Source organism: Vanacampus margaritifer, chromosome 1 (assembly GCF_051991255.1).
Source record: "Vanacampus margaritifer isolate UIUO_Vmar chromosome 1, RoL_Vmar_1.0, whole genome shotgun sequence".
NCBI lineage: Eukaryota > Metazoa > Chordata > Actinopteri > Syngnathiformes > Syngnathidae > Vanacampus > Vanacampus margaritifer.
In genome coordinates this window covers 31,962,873-31,985,912 of record NC_135432.1, presented here as the reverse complement: position 1 = coordinate 31,985,912, position 23,040 = coordinate 31,962,873, and the positions used below count along the sequence as shown (strand labels likewise).

The 23,040-nt window shown below is 39.1% G+C and overlaps 2 protein-coding genes across 5 annotated transcripts; one reads left to right on the top strand and one right to left on the bottom strand.

Annotated features, from left to right (window-relative positions):
• Positions 1 to 273: 273 nt before the first annotated feature.
• On the top strand, positions 274 to 8,441 carry LOC144037165 (uncharacterized). Of its 4 annotated transcripts, none has more exons than XM_077548426.1 (6): positions 274 to 698; positions 2,421 to 2,680; positions 2,756 to 2,862; positions 5,293 to 5,419; positions 7,199 to 7,331; positions 7,419 to 8,441. In XM_077548426.1, the coding sequence occupies exons 2-6, from the start codon at positions 2,421 to 2,423 to the stop codon at positions 7,503 to 7,505; spliced, it is 714 nt and encodes a 237-aa protein (XP_077404552.1). In that variant the 5' UTR covers positions 274 to 698; the 3' UTR covers positions 7,506 to 8,441. The 4 variants fall into 4 exon arrangements, with proteins under 4 accessions (XP_077404552.1, XP_077404533.1, XP_077404542.1 ...); XM_077548407.1 differs by lacking the exon at positions 274 to 698 and adding an exon at positions 727 to 751; XM_077548416.1 differs by lacking the exon at positions 274 to 698 and adding an exon at positions 733 to 1,308.
• col9a3 (collagen, type IX, alpha 3) lies at positions 7,856 to 22,296 on the bottom strand. The gene is made up of 32 exons (XM_077548385.1): positions 21,939 to 22,296; positions 21,072 to 21,140; positions 20,091 to 20,126; positions 18,991 to 19,062; positions 18,805 to 18,858; positions 16,399 to 16,434; positions 16,273 to 16,296; positions 16,135 to 16,188; positions 15,786 to 15,839; positions 15,632 to 15,673; positions 15,506 to 15,562; positions 15,373 to 15,426; positions 15,248 to 15,301; positions 15,115 to 15,168; positions 14,981 to 15,034; positions 14,801 to 14,854; positions 14,604 to 14,657; positions 14,470 to 14,523; positions 14,320 to 14,373; positions 14,188 to 14,232; positions 14,039 to 14,092; positions 13,881 to 13,934; positions 13,352 to 13,405; positions 13,202 to 13,273; positions 12,834 to 12,869; positions 12,656 to 12,700; positions 12,548 to 12,580; positions 11,991 to 12,137; positions 11,856 to 11,910; positions 11,587 to 11,769; positions 8,880 to 8,957; positions 7,856 to 8,708 (listed from the first exon to the last, which is right to left on the bottom strand). The coding sequence occupies exons 1-32, from the start codon at positions 22,002 to 22,004 to the stop codon at positions 8,524 to 8,526; spliced, it is 2,037 nt and encodes a 678-aa protein (XP_077404511.1). The 5' UTR covers positions 22,005 to 22,296; the 3' UTR covers positions 7,856 to 8,523.
• Positions 22,297 to 23,040: the final 744 nt, after the last annotated feature.

Below are 23,040 nucleotides of genomic sequence, written 5' to 3'. Positions count from 1 at the left end.
TGTAAAGGATTTAAAACAGTGGTAATCATGTCCCTGCCCCAGGTTTTAATTTTTTATGTCTGGACCGTGTTAACAGGCATTACATTCAGAATGAGGCAATAATTGTAAAACAAAAAAAAAAGTTTCAGTTAAAAGATTACATTTATTGTCTTTATAGTGTATTACATTTAATACAGGCTTAATTAAAGGCTTTGCAAATACTTTTTTTTCCTTCCAATTCACGTTTTTTTTTTTTTTTTTTTTTACAACGTCCCAAATTCAACAGAATTAGGGTTTGTACGATAGGAAAATACTATTTGTCAAAGAAAACGGAGGGTATTTATGTAATTCGTGCGTGAAGAGAACACTCGTGGTGAAGCTGTGAGAATGATCCAACCATGTGCACTTTGTATGATTTACCACAGGGGGGCGACACTATTCCAGCAAACCTCCTTGTTGCAGTTAATGACGTAAACGTCGAAAGTTCAATTATTTTGATCATCTGTACAACATGAATGCAAATACGGTAGACCAATCGCAAAAGGGCACTATGCAGTGCTTTAGACTTGCGTTATTTTTATTTTTTTTTATTGCGCAAGGATTCGCAAAAGATAAGTGTTGGTTTAAAAGTTAGTTTTGAGTTATTACTATTATGTCTTGCAGTATAAAAACTGGTTATACGAGCATAGTGCACGTAACTATGGTTGTTTGCATCCGAGGTTGGTGTTTTTTGTTAGTTTTTTCTACCACTAAGTGGTCTTAACACCTTATGGTTAGTGAATGTCTTTTTATTGTGGTGCTGCTGGTATAAATCGAATGAACTGTAAATGGGTCTGAGTGCAAGTGGATCCTGTACACCGAATGTGTTATCGGGAACAAAAGGAAAATTTCCTCATACCGTTAAACATCTAATCACAAAATGGTAAATGCTATTCCAAAATCCAAAACGTTTAATCCAACAAATTAGAAATGTATTTATGTTTACAATATTTCAAAATATTCATGGCACAACTAATACATTTAAGTACTGTATACTGTACATTTTATTTATGTATTTATTTTTAAGTAGTGCGCTGTGTTCGTCATTTGCAGTCTGATTTTGGGCACACCTCAACCACTTCTTGGTCTTCAGCGATCAAATTAGTTTATTTAATCGTAGTAAATTAACAGATTAAAAAAATACAGGTACGACGAAGTTAAATAAACTGAACGACATAGTTTTACGTTGCTCAGTTTAAACAGTTAAAACGATTAAAACGGTTAGAAGTTTATATTTTATTGACTCTATAGAGTTGAAAATTTTGAGTGGTCGACGTGGAGTCTGGAGAAGTAAGTAATGACTAATGCTCGTACATATGATGTGGACGTATTAATAATTACTTTCTAGGCGAGTAGTTGTGTGGTCATTGGGCTAATCCAGTGTGTATCCCACATGATATGAGGTGAAGCTAAAGCTAAAAAGCTACACGTTCGTGACAGCCGTGACAAACCTGTAATAGCTATCAAACTGTTGACATTTGCTAAAGAGGGTCTTATTTACTTCATCCCTTCGGCCATGGTGAGATTTTATTTTTATTTTAGCTTGTGTGCATGTGCGCGCGTGTTTGTGCAGGCCTATGTAACAAATTGACATGACCGAATTTAATTACATCTATGTTTTTGAGTGATACACATGGAAGTCAAACAAGTACTTAACTATTTGGTGCCCCCCCACAACTGAACATGAAAAGGATTCATCAAATTCTGTTTAACAGTACTCTCAGAGTAGCCTACTAACTTTAACCTAATAAAGAACTCTGCTCTTTATGCGCAACATGTACATACTTTACGTTACATCTGCATTTCAGGATCTGGTTATTATAGCCACATATAATCGTTTTGCAGTAATATTTCTTCACAGTAACAGTGCTGCATCATGGAATCATTAGAAATACAGCATTGAAATACATACGTGGGTTTGGGCAACTTTAGTCAAATTTTAGATTATTGTACTTAAACAAGCCAAGGAAAGATGGAATAATCCCCCAAAGGCATCAATTTACAGATGAGACATTCTTATAACATGTCAACAAAAAAAGGAGGCGGGGTATTTTATTTGCAGCATTTACACTTTCAAAATAACAGAAAAGCACATTTGGGTACCTTGCAAAGTTAATACCTTGTACTGGCCCTTTTGGCAAGTATCACAGTTTGTAAACACTTTTTGTCTTTCCATTGTTGTTTGAGTTCTCTTCGCCCATGACAAAAGTGTTCTGGTTCTGTGAGATTTCTGGGTCTTAACGATGCAATGGAGACGGGCTAAATTTGCACTGCATCTTTAAACCAACAGCACCATTTAAGTGGAGTAAAAAAATATCGCAAGTGGTTCATGAAGCTTCAATTTGTTTCCTGATCTCTAAAGTATATCTTTAAATTCCTTCCATGTTGCGATTTTGACTCAGATGGAGCAGGTTGGAATGCTGCAGCATACTTTGAAGGGGGTCGACCAGGGCCAGGGGCAGAACCTTCTCCAAAACTGCACCGAGGACACACAACCGCTCAATTATACTATGGCATCCTTTTCTTCAAAAATGGGTAGCGAGCATCAGATGGTGATGCCAGCAGAGGAGATACCAACTCGCCCTGACGTTGCAGGCTTTGGTCTGCCCAAATTGCAGATAGAAAACGTGAACAGCACCACTTCGGTTTACCTGGAAAATAGGTCTGACACCTCGTTTGGTGACAGCTTTGGTGTACAAGTTCCTGCAAATGAGCTCTTTTCATGCTCGTGTTTCAGTTTGGTGTCAGTGGAGCAGCACAGCCCTGTGGAGCAGAATGCTGGAGCAGGAGCGCTCAGGCAGGACTGCATGGACGCCAATGAGACGGATCCTGTTCAAATCACAGGTGACAGCACTACAGAAAATGGATGGATGGTTGGATTTTTATTTGATGTTGTTTAGCAGTTTTGCCCAATTAGCATCTTTGAGCTCTAGCACCTCTAAACTACCATAACATCCTGTGAATAACATGTACCTGTGTATAAAATGTCCCCCACAAAAAAATCACCCTTAAATAGATGTTTTTTTCCCTCTGTACTTCAGGATAATACTTTCCCTGATTCATTATAATAATGAAGATTCAAAACATGCCAATAAATATTTTTTAATTATTTAATTAAATGTATTTTATTTTTAAATCATGTTTCTGAAAATCTTGCTCTTGTACGACGGCGTATTGGGGCCACTTATAAATATTTATATACAGGGTGTCCATAAAGTCTCTTTACCATTTCAAAAATTTTTTAAAAATGCAATTGATTAGATATTTTATTTAGATTTGTTCTATTGTATTCAGCGTTTATTAAAGTTTTTTTTTTACCTCTTTTAATACACTTCTACATGGGCATCATTAGTTGCACGAAGCACATCAAGACGGTACTCGATTTCTTGCCATGTTCGCTGTAGCATAGCCTCATCAATTGTGGCAATGGCATCAGTAATCCTTTGCTTAAGGTCAGTAATGATAAACACTGTGTGTTTTTTTAAACACTGAATACAATAGAACAAATCTGAATAAAATATCTAATCAATTGCATTTTTAATAAATGTTTTAAATGGTAAAGAGACTTTATGGACACCCTGTATATTTTTAGAGGGCGGGGACAATATTCCGAGAAAAAAAAAGTGGCAAATTTGCAAGTTTATTAAGTCACAAATTTGCGAGGTAAAAAAAAACCTCAGACACTTGCGAGAAATAGTAATAATAATAATAGTAATAATAGAAATAGTCTAATCATGTGAGGATTGCTTGGTGGTTAATGGCACACTGTTTATAAAATGAAAAGAACACTTCCTGATCAGCTGACTAAACACTAACCAATCAGATGCTAGCATACTTTAGGTAAATGCAAGTGAATGACGGTGTTGGTACCAGATGTGATCGGGCTGCCAGATCGTATCGGGGTCGCCTAACGAACACGTCACGCTACAGGATTTGCTAAAAATTATCTAATTGACGACAAACATTGGAAAGAAAATACTAAAGATGTCATTTAAATAACAAAATGTACGGGCTGAAATTTGGAAAACGTAAATAAACCTAAGAATATAAAAGCAAGATATATTGAATAAATAATAAAACAATTTGTGATTTATTGTGAATTGTGAACTACTAAAAAAGAAACCCAACTAAAGTGAACACGTCTGAATCGCGCATTTCGTTAGCGCCGCTGTACTGACGTCATCAGCAAACTCGTCGGCGCTTCTATCTATTTTTTTATTTTTTAAATCTTAAAGTATACTGCTTTTTATATTCTTAGGTTTATTTCCGTTTTGACAATTTCAGTCCATCCATTTTTTTTATTTAACTCATTCACTGCCATTGACGGCTATAGACGGAAAAAAATTAATTTGAACTATTTCTATAGTTTAACATTTCCCCCCCACTTTTGTTAACAAGAGTATGAAAACCTAGAATTTTTTTTATTGTACATTTAGAACAGATAGAAAATTTGTGATTAATTGTGAGTTAACTATTGAAGTCATGCGATTAATTACAATAAACAAATAAAAATAATTATTAAATAAAAAAAAATTAATCACCTGACGCCCCTAATTTTTAATAATCTTTTTTTTTTTCAACAAAAAAAAAGATTATTAAAAATTATCTTACTCTTGTTAACAAAAGTGGGAAAAAATGTTAAACTAATAGAAATAGTTCAAATGAATTTTTGACCTTTTATAGACATTAATGGCAGTGAATGAGTTAAATGACATCTTTAATATTTTTTTTCCAATGTTTTGACGTCAACCAGATTTTTTTTTCCAACTAACTTTATTGAACAATTGTAAACGGATCATCTCCAGCCAATCCTGTAGCTTGACATCATCGGTAGGCGACCCCGATGCTGGCAGCCCGATCACATCTGGTACCAACAACGGAAAGCAGCAGATTCGACACACCAACTTGGCTACTAGTACAAAAAAATACCAAAATGTATGAATGGTTAAATACTAATTCTGGAAACATAAATGTACAAGTAAATATACATTTTAACAAATTAACTTAAACATCCGAGTAATACGCTATGTGTCCCGTAAATTTCTGATTTTTTTTTCTTGCAAATCTGCCACTTTATAAACTTGAGTTTTTTTCTCGGAATATTGCCCCCGCCCTCAAAAAAATATATATTTATACGTGGCCCTAATACACCGTCGTATTCTTGCACTGCTCTTTTAGTAATTTTAGTCAACTATTTTTTTTTTTACTTCTTCCAAAAAAAACATTATGAGTGGTTGTTGCTTGAACTTCTTCTACTCCTTGTGTATATTCCAGAGAATAAAAAAATGACTGTCCACCAGACGGATGGCTGCCATTCTCAAGCAACTACAGAGCAACAGAGCAGCACCGAGACTGCATCACTCAAAAGAAAGATCCGCTGCCTCAGGGAGAGGGAGCGCAGGTTTGTGCTCTTCATGAGATTCTTCATGGAGAACTCAAGGCTAAAGTTTGCTTTGCAATAATAGCTTTGATGTCTATTGTGATTAATAATAACACGTTGGTGGGCTCACCCGTTTTCTGGGTTTGCTCAGTTTCAGTCGACAAAATGACGGCGCCCTGACACTGAGGAGATTGGATGGATTCATACGCTTAATTCTCATTCCACTAGCGTGATATTAATCAGTATGTGGGTGGGGGCACATAGAATAAGAACACTTTTGAGTTTCAGTGCTCCAGACTAACTTTTTTTTTACTAGTCCCTTAATCTGAAATTGTATTAATTAATTTACTTGGATTTAGGCATACACACTGTAAAGTGACTTTCAAATGAAATATTCATCCCATTCATTTTTACTATATTACTGAAAAATGGAGCACAAGATAGTCAGCAACAAAAAAAATGTTCACGAGTAATTATACAAATAAAATTTAAAAAAAAAATCAGCAAATCTACTGGTTGGACTTGAGTGAGTCGATGAAACCTGTTGTCACATCGTCTCAAATTTTAAAATGCCACCTTTTTGGCCATTTTGAAATGCCATGGGTAGCAATTACAATAGCAATGCACTGATGATGTGTTCCTCACTTTTTGTTGGAGTTAACATACATATTCAACGAGTTCAAAAAAGTTTTGTTTGGTTTGCTGGCTTTTAAAATTTGGCCACAAATGTTAAATAGGGTCTCGATATTTAATAATTAATAATCAAAGAAAAACTATTAATGTGCAGGCACAGTGCGTTTACAAGTTCCCTACGTTATGAAAGTACTCTGAATGCACCCCACGTTGTTTGTGGCGAGCCCGGAGCTATTAAATGTGATTCTACCGTCACCAAACGGCCTTATGCTATTTCATGACACCCCAGTTGGAGTTAACTGTAAAGCTAAACACATGACAAGAACAATTACATCCACAGTATATTTAAATACAAAACATGCATTGTTTTTAAAACATCGCTAGCCTAGCGCTAATTCTAATAGAGGATCCCATTCAAATGCTAACGGAAGTTAGCATCAACTTCGGGACTAACAGTCCTTATAATAATGAATATGCACACATAAATGCTGTGGAAAGTAAGATAACACTACTCAAAGGCACAAACTCTTCCCAATATGTGAAAAACAAGTTATTTTAATAGATTTAAATCGCAACTTTCATTTGTTCTCATTGTAACCACCATGGATGCACGGCACCACACTGCCCTAATAAAAACTAATAGCTGAGTTTTCATGGATTCTAGAAAAGTTACCACACATTTCCACATGACATAGCACAAAATACAAACCCCGATGGTAATGTAATGCTTAAGTTGAATGACAATGCAAGAGGAAGAATAGTGTTCAAGAATAAAGTGTTCAACATGAATGGATGACTGGGCATCAGGCTATGATTATATTTTTGAGTAGTTGACTTTAAGTAGTTGAAAATATATAACGTTTTAAAACTGATGAATAATTGTTTTATCTATTTTGATTTCAATCAAAAAGAATCATGCTTATTTTTTTCACATAATCGTCCAGCCCTAGTCCAAATTTCATGTTCATTTGTGGTGAATGTACCAGTAAAGAAAGTCTTGCGGTAGCTCGCCATAAAAAAAAAAAAGATTTGATATTACGTCTTGATGAGGATTGATATAATATTTCTTCTCCTGCAGTGTGTGCAAACCTCCGATCGCAGCACAGCCCTTCTCTATGCAAACCAACCAGATCTTAAGCACTACTATGTGTCCGTGGTTTCTCGCAGGAAGGAGATACGTACATTGTGTAACGAGTTGAACTTTTTGGTGCCATCTTGTGACCAAAACACTGACACCATCTCCATACTGAGGAAAACCTGCACCTATCTGAAATCCATCAGGGAAGCCAATGTTGAAAATGTGAGTGATCGGTGGGGGGTGGGGGGTTTGTTTATGGCCTTGCCTTATGTTTGTTAACTAACTGATGTTGTCTGACACTTTCTGCAGGATTTTGGTAGGTTTACTTATCCGGAATCCTGCTCCTCGAAAAGCCAGTACCAGGATAGTCAATATTGCACTTGCAATGGGCAGTGACCCAAAACACGTCTCGTTATCATCACGTTTGTTCTATAGAGTTGAACTATGTTGTTGAGTTGCACATGTTTGTGAATTTCGACTATTGATACGTTGGCTTGTTTGCTGCCATCTGAGATGCACACCTTCCACTAATCATATGTAGAGAACAGTAAGGTTTTACGGAAAAGTGGCTTTATTTGTTCTTTGTTACAACATGTCGCTTATCAGCTATCAAGTGTACACACAACAGTCACCCACAAATAATAAATAGTCTTTAATTGTTTATGTAATAGTTACAGCACCGCCAGTACATAGTGGATGTGGTCAATGAAGAGTCCAATGTCCAAAAAAAAGAGAAAAGAACACCTAAGATTACGGAATTTATTTTGCAATGTCTGATTTCTTCATCCACAAGTTTTATTTGGCATTTGATTCTAGACATTTAACGTCAAATGTTATAAAACAAAATGGATACCAAAAGAAAAAGAAAAAAAGTAATCTTTTTTGGCTTACTTGCTGCTTTCCAGAGGCCCGATGCACTTATTTGCATATTTAAGACATTACGCTTGTGTTGACGTAACACCTGCGATCGTCATCAATGGGCCATATTGCTTGTATGTATACTCACTGCGGATGTTGTCAAGAGTAGACCGTAGAAATGTGGGCGAGGACAACATGTTCAAGGTTTTTATACACAAAGCACTTTTTTCCCACTTGTTCAAAATCTCAAAGTTTTATGTAATCATAATTGGAGGGAATGCTGATGTTGTCCATGCGTCCACCTCAATTACGGAAGACAGACGGATTTTTTTTTGGGGGGGGGGGGTCTTAGTTGAAGTTATTGTTGTCACATGTTGTCGGATGTTCATCTGCTCCTCTCCAAATGGCACAGCTGTTGACGTTTTCCTTCCAACTTGTGATTTGCATATTCAAATAAAGAGGAGATTTTGGTGACCACCTTCGTCTTTAATTCCATCCTTTCCCTTGCCGTTTTTTCTTGTAGTTGGGAATGGCAACAGGTGGCAGGAAGCGATGTTTAATAGTTTTTGGGGCTCGATGCTTTCCCGGCAACTGACGCTCCTTGACAGGCTGACGTGTCACAGATTCCAGGAGGTCCCTGGTGCCCAGTCCTACCTACCCTGCCATGCTCTCCAGGCTCACCCGGGTCTCCAGGAGAGCCGTCGCGGCCATCTTTCACAATCCCTGGGACTCCTGGAAGACCTGTGGAAGAAATATACAGTTATTATGACAAAGACGGACCTGTTTGTGTATTTGTTTGGTTGTGACCGTTATCTCGACTCAAGATAACATCTATAGAATATTGGTGTCATATAATCACGCCGAATTTAAAGGTAGCATAGCAATTCTCAAATAATGATGTCAGGACTGTACCTTGGTATCCTTGGTCTCCAACGGGGCCCTCGATTGCTTTGCCGATGGGTCCCTTGTCACCCTGCTCACCAACGTCACCTGTTGTTAAAAAAGGTAACATACAGATGAGCAGCAGGCTTCTTACACCCGTGGATAAGTTCACATTACACTGGTACCTTGACTTAGGAGTTTCATTTGTTCTGCGAACACGCTTGTAAGTCAATTTACTAATTTATAAATCAGTTTAATTCGTTGAAATGCTATAAACCTACTCAGCACCCACCATTTTGTTATGTTTTAATAAATGAAAATAGCACTGTTTTGTTGACAGAAATCCCCCACGGAACTAATGTTTGTTGAGTGTGTTCGGGGGGTTAGAGTAACGGACTTCCTGTCTTGGTTATAGAGTGATGTGACGTTCAGTAAAGTTTTTTGTGACACTCCTGCGTCTCTTTGGTTTCGGCACCACAAGGTGGCCATTTAAATGTCAACTAACATCGCAGAAACAAATTGCTGGTGTCGGGCCGAATCTTCGTACCTCCAAAATCATGACTTTAACATTGCATCATTAAAGTGAGCAAATAATTTTCAACAATTTATATTAGCCGGGCTTGGGCGCCGTCTAGTGGATTACCACTGTATTGTGGCGACCACGTTTTGAACGTAAACCCATTTATTAACCTGAAAGTCGTGCATATTCCATTTATTAACGTGCTAATCGTGCAAAATAATCGAGCAGTTATTCATCTGGGGAGTTCTTTTAATTTAATATTTATTTTTCAATATATTAACTATATTAACATCATGAATTTCAAACAAATGAGACAAAAGAGGATGGAGTAAAAATAAATAAAGGCATATCATTTTACAAGTAAACCATACATTAATATTGCAAAATACAAAGTGCTAAGCAAAGTTCTTTGCAATGAACTGTACAAGGAACAAATTAAACAGTAATACAAAGAATGAAGATAAATATTTGCATTAGTTTTTATTTATCTTCATTCCTTGTTCAGTTGTTTTTGTAAGTTCACTGCGCAATGTGTTGGAACCCAGCCGAACCATTGCAAAAAAAACAAAAAACAGTTGGAAGAGGATGTGGATGAAAATAAAGACAATAACTGGGATCAAATGAATAATTACAATGTACTCGATGTGGTACGTAACGCTGGCTACATTTCGGCCACAAGCTTTCAAAATTTCACCCGAATGAAATGATAAATATGGTTAAGTATTGTTGTGAAACACAATATGTTGTAACGATGGTAAGACTATGCTAGCTTAAGGTTAGACGTCACGGTTGCGATGTAAAAGGCCACTCTGAAATGTGTGGTTTTATCACACAGCACAATGTCACATATGTGAAAAAAAAATTGAATAAAAGCAAAAGTGTTGCGTATATTTTTGTTTGCGTAGAAATTCTCAACACTGCCAACAGATATTACAAACATCATGCGTTCTAACTAGAGATGGTCGGCATCAATGTTCCTTCTTGTGTCTCTACATGCCTTTTTTTTTTTTATGTGAAACATTTTCAAACTTTAGGCAATCTCTCATTACTCACATTTTCTTGCTTTTCAGGGCTATGCGTGGTCAAAAACAAAACAAAGAGACCTAAACACATAACACGGGTGATAGTTATTAAAGCAGAGATTTTGCTCCAACCTTTTTTTGTCATCTAATTATTCGGGTTATTCCTGCAATGGTTTTAGCTCAATCTATTCCTGATGCAACCCACCCATTTTTCTATCTATTGTCAAATAAATATACAAAAATTAGGGGTGTCAGGTGATTAAAATTTTTAATTAATCGCCTGACTTTAATAGTTAACTCACGATTAATCACACTTTTTTATCTGTTTAAATGTGCAAAAAAATATTTTTTTCTAAGCTTTCATACGCTTGTTAAAATAAAAGTGGAAAAATGCTAAACTAATAGAAATATGGCTGCATCTTTTAGTCATTGATATAGTAATTTCTATATCATTCCTAAAACTGACTTAAAATTAAAAAGATGTACTGTACTGTAAAAAATGAGTGTGATATTGATTTGTGTTAAGGTTATTTTTCTGCCACTAGATGGCATAATTGCATTTGTAAGACATTGGTGACAGCTCAGTGTATTTTTCTTTTTACATTAAGAGCCATCTAATCTTTAACATGAAGTAACCTTTAAAATTTGTAAAATACAATTTTACCCCAGTCTCCACAAATATATGCATTATTGTTAAATTTATCACTGCTAAATTTTGAGGTGGATATGTCTGCTGCGTTGCGACTGGAATTTCCCCAATTCAGGCTTTACAAGCATTAAAAAAAATGGTGGCGTTAAAGGAACTTTGAAATTAACGCAAAATGTACGCACTCATTTTGACAACCCTAATAAAAACAAAATAAAAGAATGTAAAAAAAATGGTAATCAGACTGAAAGTCACACACACAATGTAGTATTTGTATGATGACGTGCCTTTAAGGGGCGTGGCCTAGTAAGTGAGGTCAGGAGATCTGTCATAAACTTTTGGACAAATCCAGATTGCTGAACAAATTGTCCAAACCACTTGCTGTTTGGTTGCTTAGCAACCAGCGGCAGATATAGGAAAGCCTTGCACTTTGCCTGCTTACATGCTCCTTGCGAGCGTTTTCATTTTGTGTGCTTGATTGTTTGTAAACGAGTGTCGCCATATCTGAAGCTCACTCATAAGTCAAGGTGTGACGATCAACGCTCATACCTCTGGTACCAGGATCTCCGAGTTCTCCCGGCAGGCCTCTGTATCCCGGAGGTCCACGGGAACCTGGGTGACCGATGGAGCCGGCGACCCCGGGCTGTCCCGGAGGTCCGGCAGGTCCGGGTCGGCCGACCATCCCCGGTGCCAGGGGTCTGCGGAGATTGGCGGCCAGTTGTGCAATTTGATCTGCGGGGTGCGGCAGGCCATCAGACAGTCAATTCCCATCTTACATTTCGCTCAAGTCGGCAATGAATTTCAATGTGGATCTTCACCATCGATCATGGAGCCACACAACTCTCTGATGTGCTGTTCACTCGTTAGTTTACCCTAAAACACGAGAGCGAGATTTGATTATGGGCCCTGAAATATTGCAAATAGTTTGTTAATCTTCCAAATGAAACACTTACAGGAATACCCGTCTTTCCAGCAATCCCAGGAAGACCCTGTTCTCCCTGGAAGCCCATCAACCCGGATTTTCCTGGGAGCCCTCTTGCCCCAAGCTCTCCTTGTGGCCCCGTGACACCTTTAGGCCCCAGTTCTCCTCGTTTCCCTGCCTGTTTCCAACAAACACATTTTAAATGACTTCTGATTTCTACATTAAGTGCTACTTTAATGGAAGCAAGATCTGCAATTACACTACTAACACAGAAGGACAAAAAAAAAAAACGAGCATGAAGCCCATCAATGCCGTGCTTGTAATTACACAAATTGTGCTGCACCTTCATGCTACTCATCTCTTGTGCCATTTAGGCAGTCAATGATGCTGAATAAACAATGCCTGCCTCTAATTAATCCCATTAAACCTGGAATGTGAGGCAGAAAGTGCAGTGACTGCATAAATGACCGCAAGGCAACGGGCAGACCTGGAACGTAACGGCTTTACATCCGTCACTTTTATTGCGGTGTGAAAGTTGGCTGTACACACTACCAACAAAATGTAGAAATCCACATAAATGCGGCCCACCTCTCCTTTTTGTCCAACAGGTCCAAAATGGCCCTGTAAATAAAAGATAAACAGGAAGTAAGCACCATTGTAATAATGATATGTGCAAGGTTTGACAAGGCTACTTACAGGTTCTCCGTTCTCTCCAGGTAAGCCGTCGCTTCCCGCTACGCCCTGCATAACAACATGGCATCACACAATCACTCTCACACGTTGGCCGTAGTAGCGCAATAAAACATGCAGAATGCGACACGAGTTCAGCTGAGGCTCTGTTAAGCGTGACCATCTTGAACTTAAAACCATGTACCGTGTCTCCTTTCGCTCCCGAAGCTCCAACTGGCCCCTGTGAGGTTGGGGGTGAGGAAGGATGGGGGGGAGACAGAACATAAATGAGAGCAATGTTGAGACTGACTTGAGATTTGTGCAAGAGGGTAGGAGATGAAGTGGGCGGGGGCGGGTGCTTTTTTTTTCTGCACAGGCAGTGAGGTGGGCAGGTTGCGGGGAAGGGAAAGCCATATAAAGACCATCTTTGTTCTGTCCTTCTAAGTTGGGGACAACTTTGTGTTAGAACTCCAATTCTACTTGACTCGGCCTTCATATTGATATTCATAAAGACAAATATTGCATTGCTAGTGTTGGCGTTTGACGTCGACCGAGGGTATGTGACGGACTCACTCTTTCACCAAACCCTCCTCGGATTCCTGTTGGACCTGGAAGACCTGGATCCCCCAAAGTTCCTGCGCTTCCCTGCGGGACGTGAACATCTGTAAAGTGACTGATAATATTCATTGTAACAACAGCAACAAAAACGCTGACGGGCTTTACCTGGAAACCTTTGACTCCTTGAGGTCCTGGGATGCCTGCGGGTCCAATGCCTCCCTGCAGGAAAAGCACACTGCCAAATAAATACTGGTAACATTTCAAATTATAATGTTGATTAATACGACAAAATGTGCTATATTGACATAATAATTATGTGTGATGTGCTTCATACGTCAATTGCTATGCTTTTCTCTCATGGCTCAGGGTTTGATACGAGCACAAAGACCTCTTTGTCTACAGATCTACCGGTATGAATACCTCCTACAGTCCCTGGCCATCTATTTATACGGACTCCACAGTCGCCTCATTCTCCATCTGTAGCAGAGCAGCTTGCTAACTTTTGATAATATACTACATTGACATTCCTCTTCTTAAGATGCTTGTTTTCCACAAGAGGCGGGCCTACACCCTGAACTGGTATAGATAAATAATTTAATAAAGATTTTTCAAGGTTTCCACAATTTGACAATACTACACAGTGTTTGTGAATTTGAATTGTGTGCATTTGATGGGCGTACTGGCACAAACTTACCGCCACTCCTCTGGGTCCTGCGATGCCTCTCTCTCCTGGCACGCCCATGTCACCCTGCGGTAAGACATGAAAGAGTCGAGAAACCAGATGCGGCATTGTTCAAAATGGAATTGAGCAACACGTCGGAAAGATTCTGTAACTGCCCACCCGATACATACAGGAATACCTGGCTCTCCAGAAGGTCCCGTCTCCCCAGATTTTCCTGGACCACCCTAACGAGAGGGAGGGGGAAGAAAAAAAAAGATGTTTTGCATGGTTCTTCCTAATGCTTCAATCTTGGAGGCTTGCATTTGGAATTAAAGCTTACAACTTCTCCTTTGGATCCTTTGCCACCAGCCTTTCCTGGTAGACCCTACAGAGCAAAATATATTCACAGTGAACTTTTTTAGGCATATGGTATGTTACAGAAGACACACAAGCAAATAGAATTGCAACTTACAGGAAGTCCGTTTGGTCCTTTTTCTCCAACTACCCCGTGGCGCCCAGCATCACCCTATAACCAAACACACAAGCTACGACTGTAAGATCAGTCGTAATCAGACGGTGGCTCGCTGATCTCTCTCAGGAAGCCAGAACTGCCAAAACGAACCTTCTCGCCATCCATTCCTGGTGTGCCATCTTTGCCATCCCTGCCAGGAATTCCCTGTGAGGCGATCAGACATATTTCTTTGCTGTGTTTTTATGGACCATGTAAGAATGCATTTTCATCAGGTGGTCACTTACGGGCTCCCCTTTGGGTCCAGCACCACCAACACCTCCTTTCGGACCAATTTTACCCTGTTCAAAGCACATATGCATTTTTACCTCATTCAGTGCCATTGACGGCTATTGACGTCAAAAATCCATTTGAACTGGGCTGGCAGTGAATGAGTTCATATATGATAGTTGAAGAGCGTCCAAACTTCAAATCCTTGACTTACAATTTCTCCTTTGGGACCTCTGAAACCTTGCGGACCCCTTTCTCCAGTATCACCCTGGATGAATCAGAAGAAACACAAACAGCTATTTATTGATGGGACCAGTGTTTAATTGTGGCCATAGATTATGACCCAAACGCCAAGATTTTGTTCCAAGCGTTTCGGATATAAAGAGAGACTCACTGTCTTTCCGATGATGCCGGCGATGCCAGGTTTGCCCCTGAACCCTGGCAGACCCTACACACCAACAAGAGAATCAGGACAAAGAGAACATACACGCTTTTCCCAGTGAGGTTAAATCAGTGCCGTTTTCTTACTCTATCTCCCACAGATCCCATCGGACCCGGCACACCCCTTAGACCGCGCGGGCCCTGAAAAATATCCAAGCAACATGCTGAGACAGTCTTTGACAAGAGTCCTGTAAAAGCTGCAATTCTGAAATGACCTCACCTGCAGGCCAACTGTCCCAGGGAAACCTGGTGGACCAGAAGGACCGGCGATACCCTAAAGACAAAGCAGACACTTAAACCAACAAGCCGGCATCATCTTTAGGACAGTTGTGCCATATATCATACCTTCTCTCCATTTTTCCCAACTTCTCCCTTGTCTCCTTTATGGCCTGTGTGACCCTATAAGAAGACTTGCAACATTAAGTAACATGCGATTATACTGTAGGGTGTTGCAAATGTACTTATCGTAAACAGTCACCTTAAATCCTGGCATCCCTGGAGGACCAGGAGGTCCATTAGGGCAGATGGCAGGACACTGTAAAGAAAAAACACTGAGGATCTCGCTCTTTTTGCAGCGCATTCAGGTGTATCATTGCATACTCACCAGAAGGTCACCAGTGAGATCGTGAAGAGTGCCAGGAAGACCCTGGAAAAGCAAGACTTTGTGTTTCATGCAACATAAATGACTAAGAAAGTCGCTTGGTGGACAAATATGCAAACGGTATTACAATAGCAGCAATATTTTTGGCTGCACTTACAGGTGGCCCATCAGGACCAGAAGGTCCAGAAAGTCCTGGAAGACCCTCAGCACCCTGGTAAGATAAAGGAAATTCCAGTCATCTTAAATGTCCTATTTGTCTCCCCATGTGTTGTCACGTTCAACGCTCTCCAAAGTAGACCTTTCACATATGTAAACACCTACACTCTTATTCTTTTTTTTTTTCTGTATTGGATTAACACTTTTTGGTGATCCTCTGAAAAAGTTCTTCTACATGATGCACGGGCGCTTGTGGAGTATCTGCTTGACAAGTGTATTAAATGATCTCTTTCAGATTGAGTGGATGACGCTCCAGGAAATCTAATTGGGGATATAAGAAAGAAACTCACCACAGCACCCTGAGGTCCGACTCCACCTGGCAACCCGTTGGTCCCGGGTAAACCCTACAAACAAAACGCAGTAAATGTACCATCGATCAAAATAAACTTCCTGGACACGACAAGAGTATAAAAATGTTTTGAACTCACTGGAGCTCCTGATCTCCCCCTGCCCTACGGGAAATACAATAAGTATTACCGGCACAAATTGTGCTTGAAATCGTGTCAGTCATTAGCGCATGTTGGCGGAGTTTGATGTTATGTTGGGGTACTTACAGCAGGTCCAGATGGGCCAGGAGGTCCGGGGTCTCCCTGTGGAAGTGTGATCATCTCAATCAGTCACTTGAAATTGTGTAGAGTGGCATTTGCGACAAAATGGAAGTGGCTTATGTTAAGGTCTTAACAGAATATGAAAATATGACTGATGCGTTGCTGCTGTCAAAGTAAAAGTGTTATCTTTGGCGATTGATTAGAATTTTATAAAGTGTTATTTTATTTACTTCCTGTGGCAGCTGACCTTTGCTCACTTTGCAGCCAAATTCAGATGATAGTCACGGGCGCCAAAACAGACTTTTATGTACGGTAGTTAAAACTAAATAAATTCAGTTAAAACTAATTTACACACTTTGCAAAGCCAAATTCAAATATCATATTAGTTGCACAGCATTAACTTTGACAGCGCTACAAAATATACTTTGTATTTGATGATTTCGTATTCATTCAAGATTTTACTTAAGTAAATAACTGTTGCAAACTTCACAGAATATACTGGTTGAAAAATTTGATTAAGAATTGTGAAAAATTGTGCGATTAATTTGTTTAAAAAAATTGGAATCACTTGACAGCACTAATTTTTACGTAACTTGAATTGAAGATAAACATAAGACTCTAACATGACCGTATAATTCCTGCCACAAATTACTGTACGTCATTCACAGAAAAGAATATGTGTCAATAATATAGCTAGTAACACTGCACCTGGCAGTTATCATTTACTACATTTACATGCAGTCAAGAACTTTTCGAAACCCATATATTGCATACGCAAAAACTCAAATATGCTCTCATTCAGTTGTTTTTTTAACCTGAGTAAGACAAGACAGTAAGACAGTAACCGAGCCTAACTTGAATACGCTGATTTCTCTGTGACGTTTTCTTGTTATTTTTAGTACGGAGAAAATGCCACATGATGCAACTACACACATATATGCCCAACCAACTGGAAATACATAAACATAAAGACGCAACAAAGAAAGCTTTTTGGAGCAAAAAGGAAATCGACGACTTTATGAGTGTGGTGAGTGACATAAATGTAATGTCTTTTTTTGACCGTAGTAAGTTAAAAGCAGAAATGACGTCTATTTGCGTAATGATGTCCGTGCCATCAGAACATGTATGCGCAAATAACTCTGTTGGCTCACGCATGCAAACGGGTGATCCCGAATGTTTCAGAAAGCGGAATTATGATTTTAACCCTGATATTGACTGCATGTAAACGTAGGCAACGATTGGGGTAATTGGTTTACCCCACATCATCCGATCAAAAACTACATAACCACCCCCACACAGTAAAATTTGTAGAGTACATTTTACTCTAAAAAGACTCTAAAGAGAGGAAAATGTACTCTTGGAAGTGAGTAAAATATTCAGCATACATGTTACTCAAAGTAATTTCTTTAACTGTGTACTAGAGAATTGGCCTATCCTATGACAAAAACCTAGTAACGTTTTTTTTTTTACTTAAAATTTTTAAGTGAATTTTAGAAGGAATTTCTTTGAGTACATTTTACTGGGTTATTAAAAAATAAATAAAAAAGCGAACAAACTCAAAACCTTCAGCTTGGGATATGACCACTCTACCACCTGAGCTATGCCACTCCCACTGCTTGCTAATATCCAAAATGAGACCATCGTTTTTGGTCTTGGAGGTCCGAAGATTCCATCTGACGAGCGATATACTAACACACTGCTTCTCACACACAGTAGGAGAGGCATGGCTCAGGTGGTACACTGGCTGTCCCCCGACCTTAAGTTTGTGGATTTGGTCCTCAACCCTTGAATGATTTTACTTTAAAATAAATAAATAAACTAGTAAAATGTTGTCAAAATCTCTACTTGCAACATTTATTTCAAATTACTGAGTGAAACATCTTTAATTTTCATGGAATATTCTATTTCTCTCATACACAGTAAAAAATAATTTGAGTAAAATTTGCTCTGAATAGTTTATACTCTTCCATGTGTAAATTTGACTCTGTTTAGAGTGGAACCAAATAGACTCTTTATAGAGTAAAATTTACTCTACCAAATTTACTGTGCACTCACAACCTCTTCTTACTCTTTATTTAACCCCCTAACCCCCTAAGAGTCCAAATAATCGCAAAGATGTTACACTTGGTTTGACTGCATTCCTCACAAACAAATACGGGTTCGTCACCCTCAATCTCATAGAATGATGGGGGGGGGTTTGACATTCCGGGCCGGATTAGAGAAATAAAGCTGATTTTGACCCCTCATTAAAAATGCTCCGACCACAAGGCTGAGCTCGCTTGACAAATCTGGATTGACGGAGGTCATGCAGAGGTCATGCAGGCATCATACCTCCATCCTCACATAACCTGCAGATACTGTATATACCCTGAGCTGAATTTGTCTCGTATCAACAGCACGCAAGAGACTTACTGCCTCTCCTGCCGGTCCGTCCTTCCCAGGGGGACCATCAGGACCTGTCAGACCCTGAAGAAAAGATGGATTTCATCACTTTGCAAAAAAGTAGTGATACTGATTCATGGCAGGAAAAATATGTTAAGATGATTCATTCCTCGAGAACAACACAGGTAGTGTGCTGATTCGAGGCACTTGACTTACATCCACCCCCGGAAGTCCTGGCAAGCCTGGTTTTCCTGCGACTCCGGGTATTCCTGCTTTTCCTTTGGGGCCCTGCAACAAATAGAGGCAACACCATCAGCAAATATCTAAATATACATTTCATGTTTAGTTTGAGACTTTCTTAAAATGGGGGGCATGTACTATAAAAACAAAGAATTATTGTTATTATTTTTTTTGTTTAGTGAAATAGGGTAGTCAGTCTGTGAAATTCGTTTTTTTTTTTTTTTTTAATATATACATGTACATTTGATTGGTGGTTAGATGAAAGGTAGGTTGGCTGGACTATCAATTAGGAAAGAAATTCAAAATAATAATAAAATAACAGTGTGGAAAAACACATTCTAAACACCTCTTTAGCGTTCCAGTTTGAGCTGGAGCTTAGTCCAACTGATTTGGGGGGAGGGACACACAGATTGGAGGGATAGTGGAGGGGTACTGGTTGCCAGTCAATTACAGAGCGCACAGATACAACCATTCACACAAAAGATGGACCGATATGTTTTTTGCAGGGCCGATACCGATCCTTATTCTTAGTAGTCAAGGAGGCCGATAACTGATATTTGGAGCCGTTATTCATTAAAATTGTTTTATTGAACAACTTTTCAAAATGTAGATAATTTTAAATTTTTATTTTTTTTAATCGGAGACAATAGACATCCTACATTTAAAATAAATGTTCAGGAAGCTCCCAAGGTTATGAATATGTCTTAAAAAGTTAAATGGAAACTTAAACAAGTAAATACAATAACGCTCTATAGTTTTCTACAGTAAATATTTGTTTCTTCCAAATTTTTAAAATATCTGAAATCTTAAACTTTCACATTTCTTTGTTTTAAAGTCAAACAAAAAGAAAAGGTTCAGAAGGTTCCCAGGGTCAGCAGCATCTCGTATAAAGTTAAATGAAAGTTTAAATAAATAGTTCTCTGAGATTAAAATTGTTTTAGATTTACATTTTAGCAGTCATGAGATTTTTCAACACACACACGACCACTCCGATGGACAAGGCATGTTTATGGAATCCCACACAAGAAAGTGAGGCACAGCCCAATAATTAATATCAACATTACTGAAATACTCACAGCTTTCCCCGCCATTCCAGAAGGTCCGGGCTTGCCCTGTAATTAGCAGACATATATTAATGGGTACATTTGGATAAACAGAAAAAAATATGGATAAATACAGCAAATGTATGCATTTCATTATTTGTTTTCGCTTTGGAAAAGAAAAAACATCACAAGGAATGTATCATAAGTTTCTACAGGCTTTGGGGGAAGAACAAACAAAACTTAAAAAAAAAAAAAAGGACACATTATCAAACCCCTCCGCTGGTTTTGATGGAGGGGACTGAAGGTGCAGGGAGGAGGTGTGAGGTGGAACTCAGGATAGTCGCACACAGCTGGGGAATGTATGAATAGATCCTCTGTGTGCCTTAACCCCACTGCTGGAACCAAAATATCTCCAAATAAAATATTCGCTCTTTGCCTCACAAGGGCACATTCACATCATTTGCGCCAATGATCAACGTGCGTAGTGAAGATTATCGAGAGCTTTGCAAAATGGGGCAACTGCAAATGACTTAAACTCATACAAACGATCAGAGAAGTTGTCCATCAAGTAAGCAGATGCACAACAAACCCTACTTGCACTTGCCTGTCATTATTGGTATGAAATAATTGTGGGTGGGAATGTGGGAGGGGCCACGGTGACAAAACCTTTAAGAGACCAAGAATGCACATCTTTACCCTGCAAAAGTGAAAAACGCGATGGAACATGACAATTGAGCAACAGGGCTAGGAAGTGTAAAGCTACATGGATACGAAAATTCACATTATATACAGTATTGTTTTATATATTTGGGGAGCCTGAAATTCACCAGATTTTTCATTTTCTTACTGGGGAAGTGGCTATGAGAATGATGCTACATGAGGTATTTTAACACACACATTTTACATTTTTTAATATAGGCCCTATATGTGTCTCAAAGCCAACCTGCTGAAATCCACCATGTTTTTCATTTGCTCACTGGGGCCGATGACTGTCAGAGACAAAGGTCAACTCACATCAATGCCATCCCGTCCAGGGAGCCCTGGCGGCCCCGCTGCCCCAGTGGCCCCTCGTGGCCCAGGCCTCTGCAATATAGGATAAATGGAGCATCATGTCACCATGCGGCACAGTTCATTTTCAGTGATAAAAAGTCAATGTAACTTTAGTGCTATCATTGTGCAAGAGAAACAAGACATAAACGCACCATAAAAGACTAAACAATGCAGTCAGGAAAGATTAAATGAGAAAATACACCGAATACGTGGATTTGTCCACTGAGCTTGTGCGTTGGTCTGAGTGAACAGAGGTGGTATTGTGTGCACGCAACTCAATCTGTACATTCCACAGGTTGAAGAAAAACGCAAACAAAATCTAGCCACTGCACCAGAACCAGCACATCACATTCATGCAATTAATGTATGCTTATTCTGAATATATTAATAATGTCAAACTCAAGGCCTGGGGATGAGATCTGGCTCATCACATCATTTTATGTCAATCAAAAAATTAAGTAAGTTCCTTTCATTTTGCCAGAAAATATGTACAAAAATTGCGCATTTATTTCCCCACCAAATCATCATCTTGAGCTAACTACATTATTTCAAATCGGATTTGTTGTTAAAAATATATGTCATAACAACCAAATGCAGGGCCAATTGTGCATAAGTAATAATATGAGGTGATTAGGCTATACACTTGCGTCATAGGGAAACCATAACTACGCTGTTGCTTGCCACAAAAATGACTGAGTGTCAGTGACTGGGAGGAAATACCAGACCGCGTTTTTATGTTGTTACCAACACCTCCATCACAGGCTTCTGAGGACAAATGGCAGATGTTGCTACTCCGAGGGGCTAATCAATGGACCACTGATGAAAGCCTACCTGGCCAGAAGAGGATGTCAAAAGCTGGCACAGTAAGAGCACCCAAAGAGCCGAGAAGGTCGTCATGCCTCCCAGCTCAATTCCCAGCTCAGCTTTCAAGCGGAAAAAAAAAGGTCCAAACCCAGTCGCCGGTCCTGGCTCGCTCACCCCCCCAAGGAGTCCAACGGAGCCTTCGTTCACCTGAAGGCGCGCAGCTCCTGAATAACGTCCTCTTAGCTTCCAGATAAACCCGAACCTCCAGAAAGTAGGAAGGGGCTGAGCTCAGTCTGGACTCGAGTTGCCGCGGGTGAGGGGGGTGAGGAAGAATGGCACTTTACACTTCACGAGGAGGACGGAGAAAGTCGAACAGCGATCGTTGGGGACCATTTGTCGAGTGGGCGGAGCCAAAGGGTTGCGCTTTGACCAACTACAAGACAGATAGGCAGTGATCGACAGCTTCAACGCCGTACTTTTTTTGTTTCCGTGTTATTTCTCCTTCAACGTTATTTTCAAGTCACTTTGAACAGAAAATTATATTTTGTCTACAATTTCATAACCTCATCGTTTTTTATGTACAATCCATACCTTTAAATACATATTTTGCCACTTGGTGTTGACTGACACCAAATGACATTACGTGTGATGACCAATCATGGCTGCTAACGTCAGATGAGCAAACCCAGAAAACAGGTGAGCCGTGATTGGTCGTTAACTGAGATCTGAGCACCTGTGATGTCATTGTCAGTCGACAGCAAGTGTCAAAATGTGTTTTTAAAGGTATTGTAGTAAAAAAAGAAGAAAAAAAAAAAAGAAGAAGGCTTAATGCCCATAAATGTAAACTAGTGTGGCAATACTTGAGATATCTTCAGAGGTTGAAGTGGACAAGAGTAGAGGTGTGCATGTGAATTCTGGTGTCGATTCATAGCATTTTTGACTTTTATACAGGTAGAGTTGTGCTCATAAGTTTACATTCCCTAAGGATAAATACATTTAGGAGCACAACACTATTGTTCTTTATCAGTGTTGACAAGATGGCGTAACCCCCCATAAAAAACATGAAGACAATTTTTTTTTTTCTTAAATACCATGTTAATACCATGGAAAACTTTTTTTTTTTTAAGTG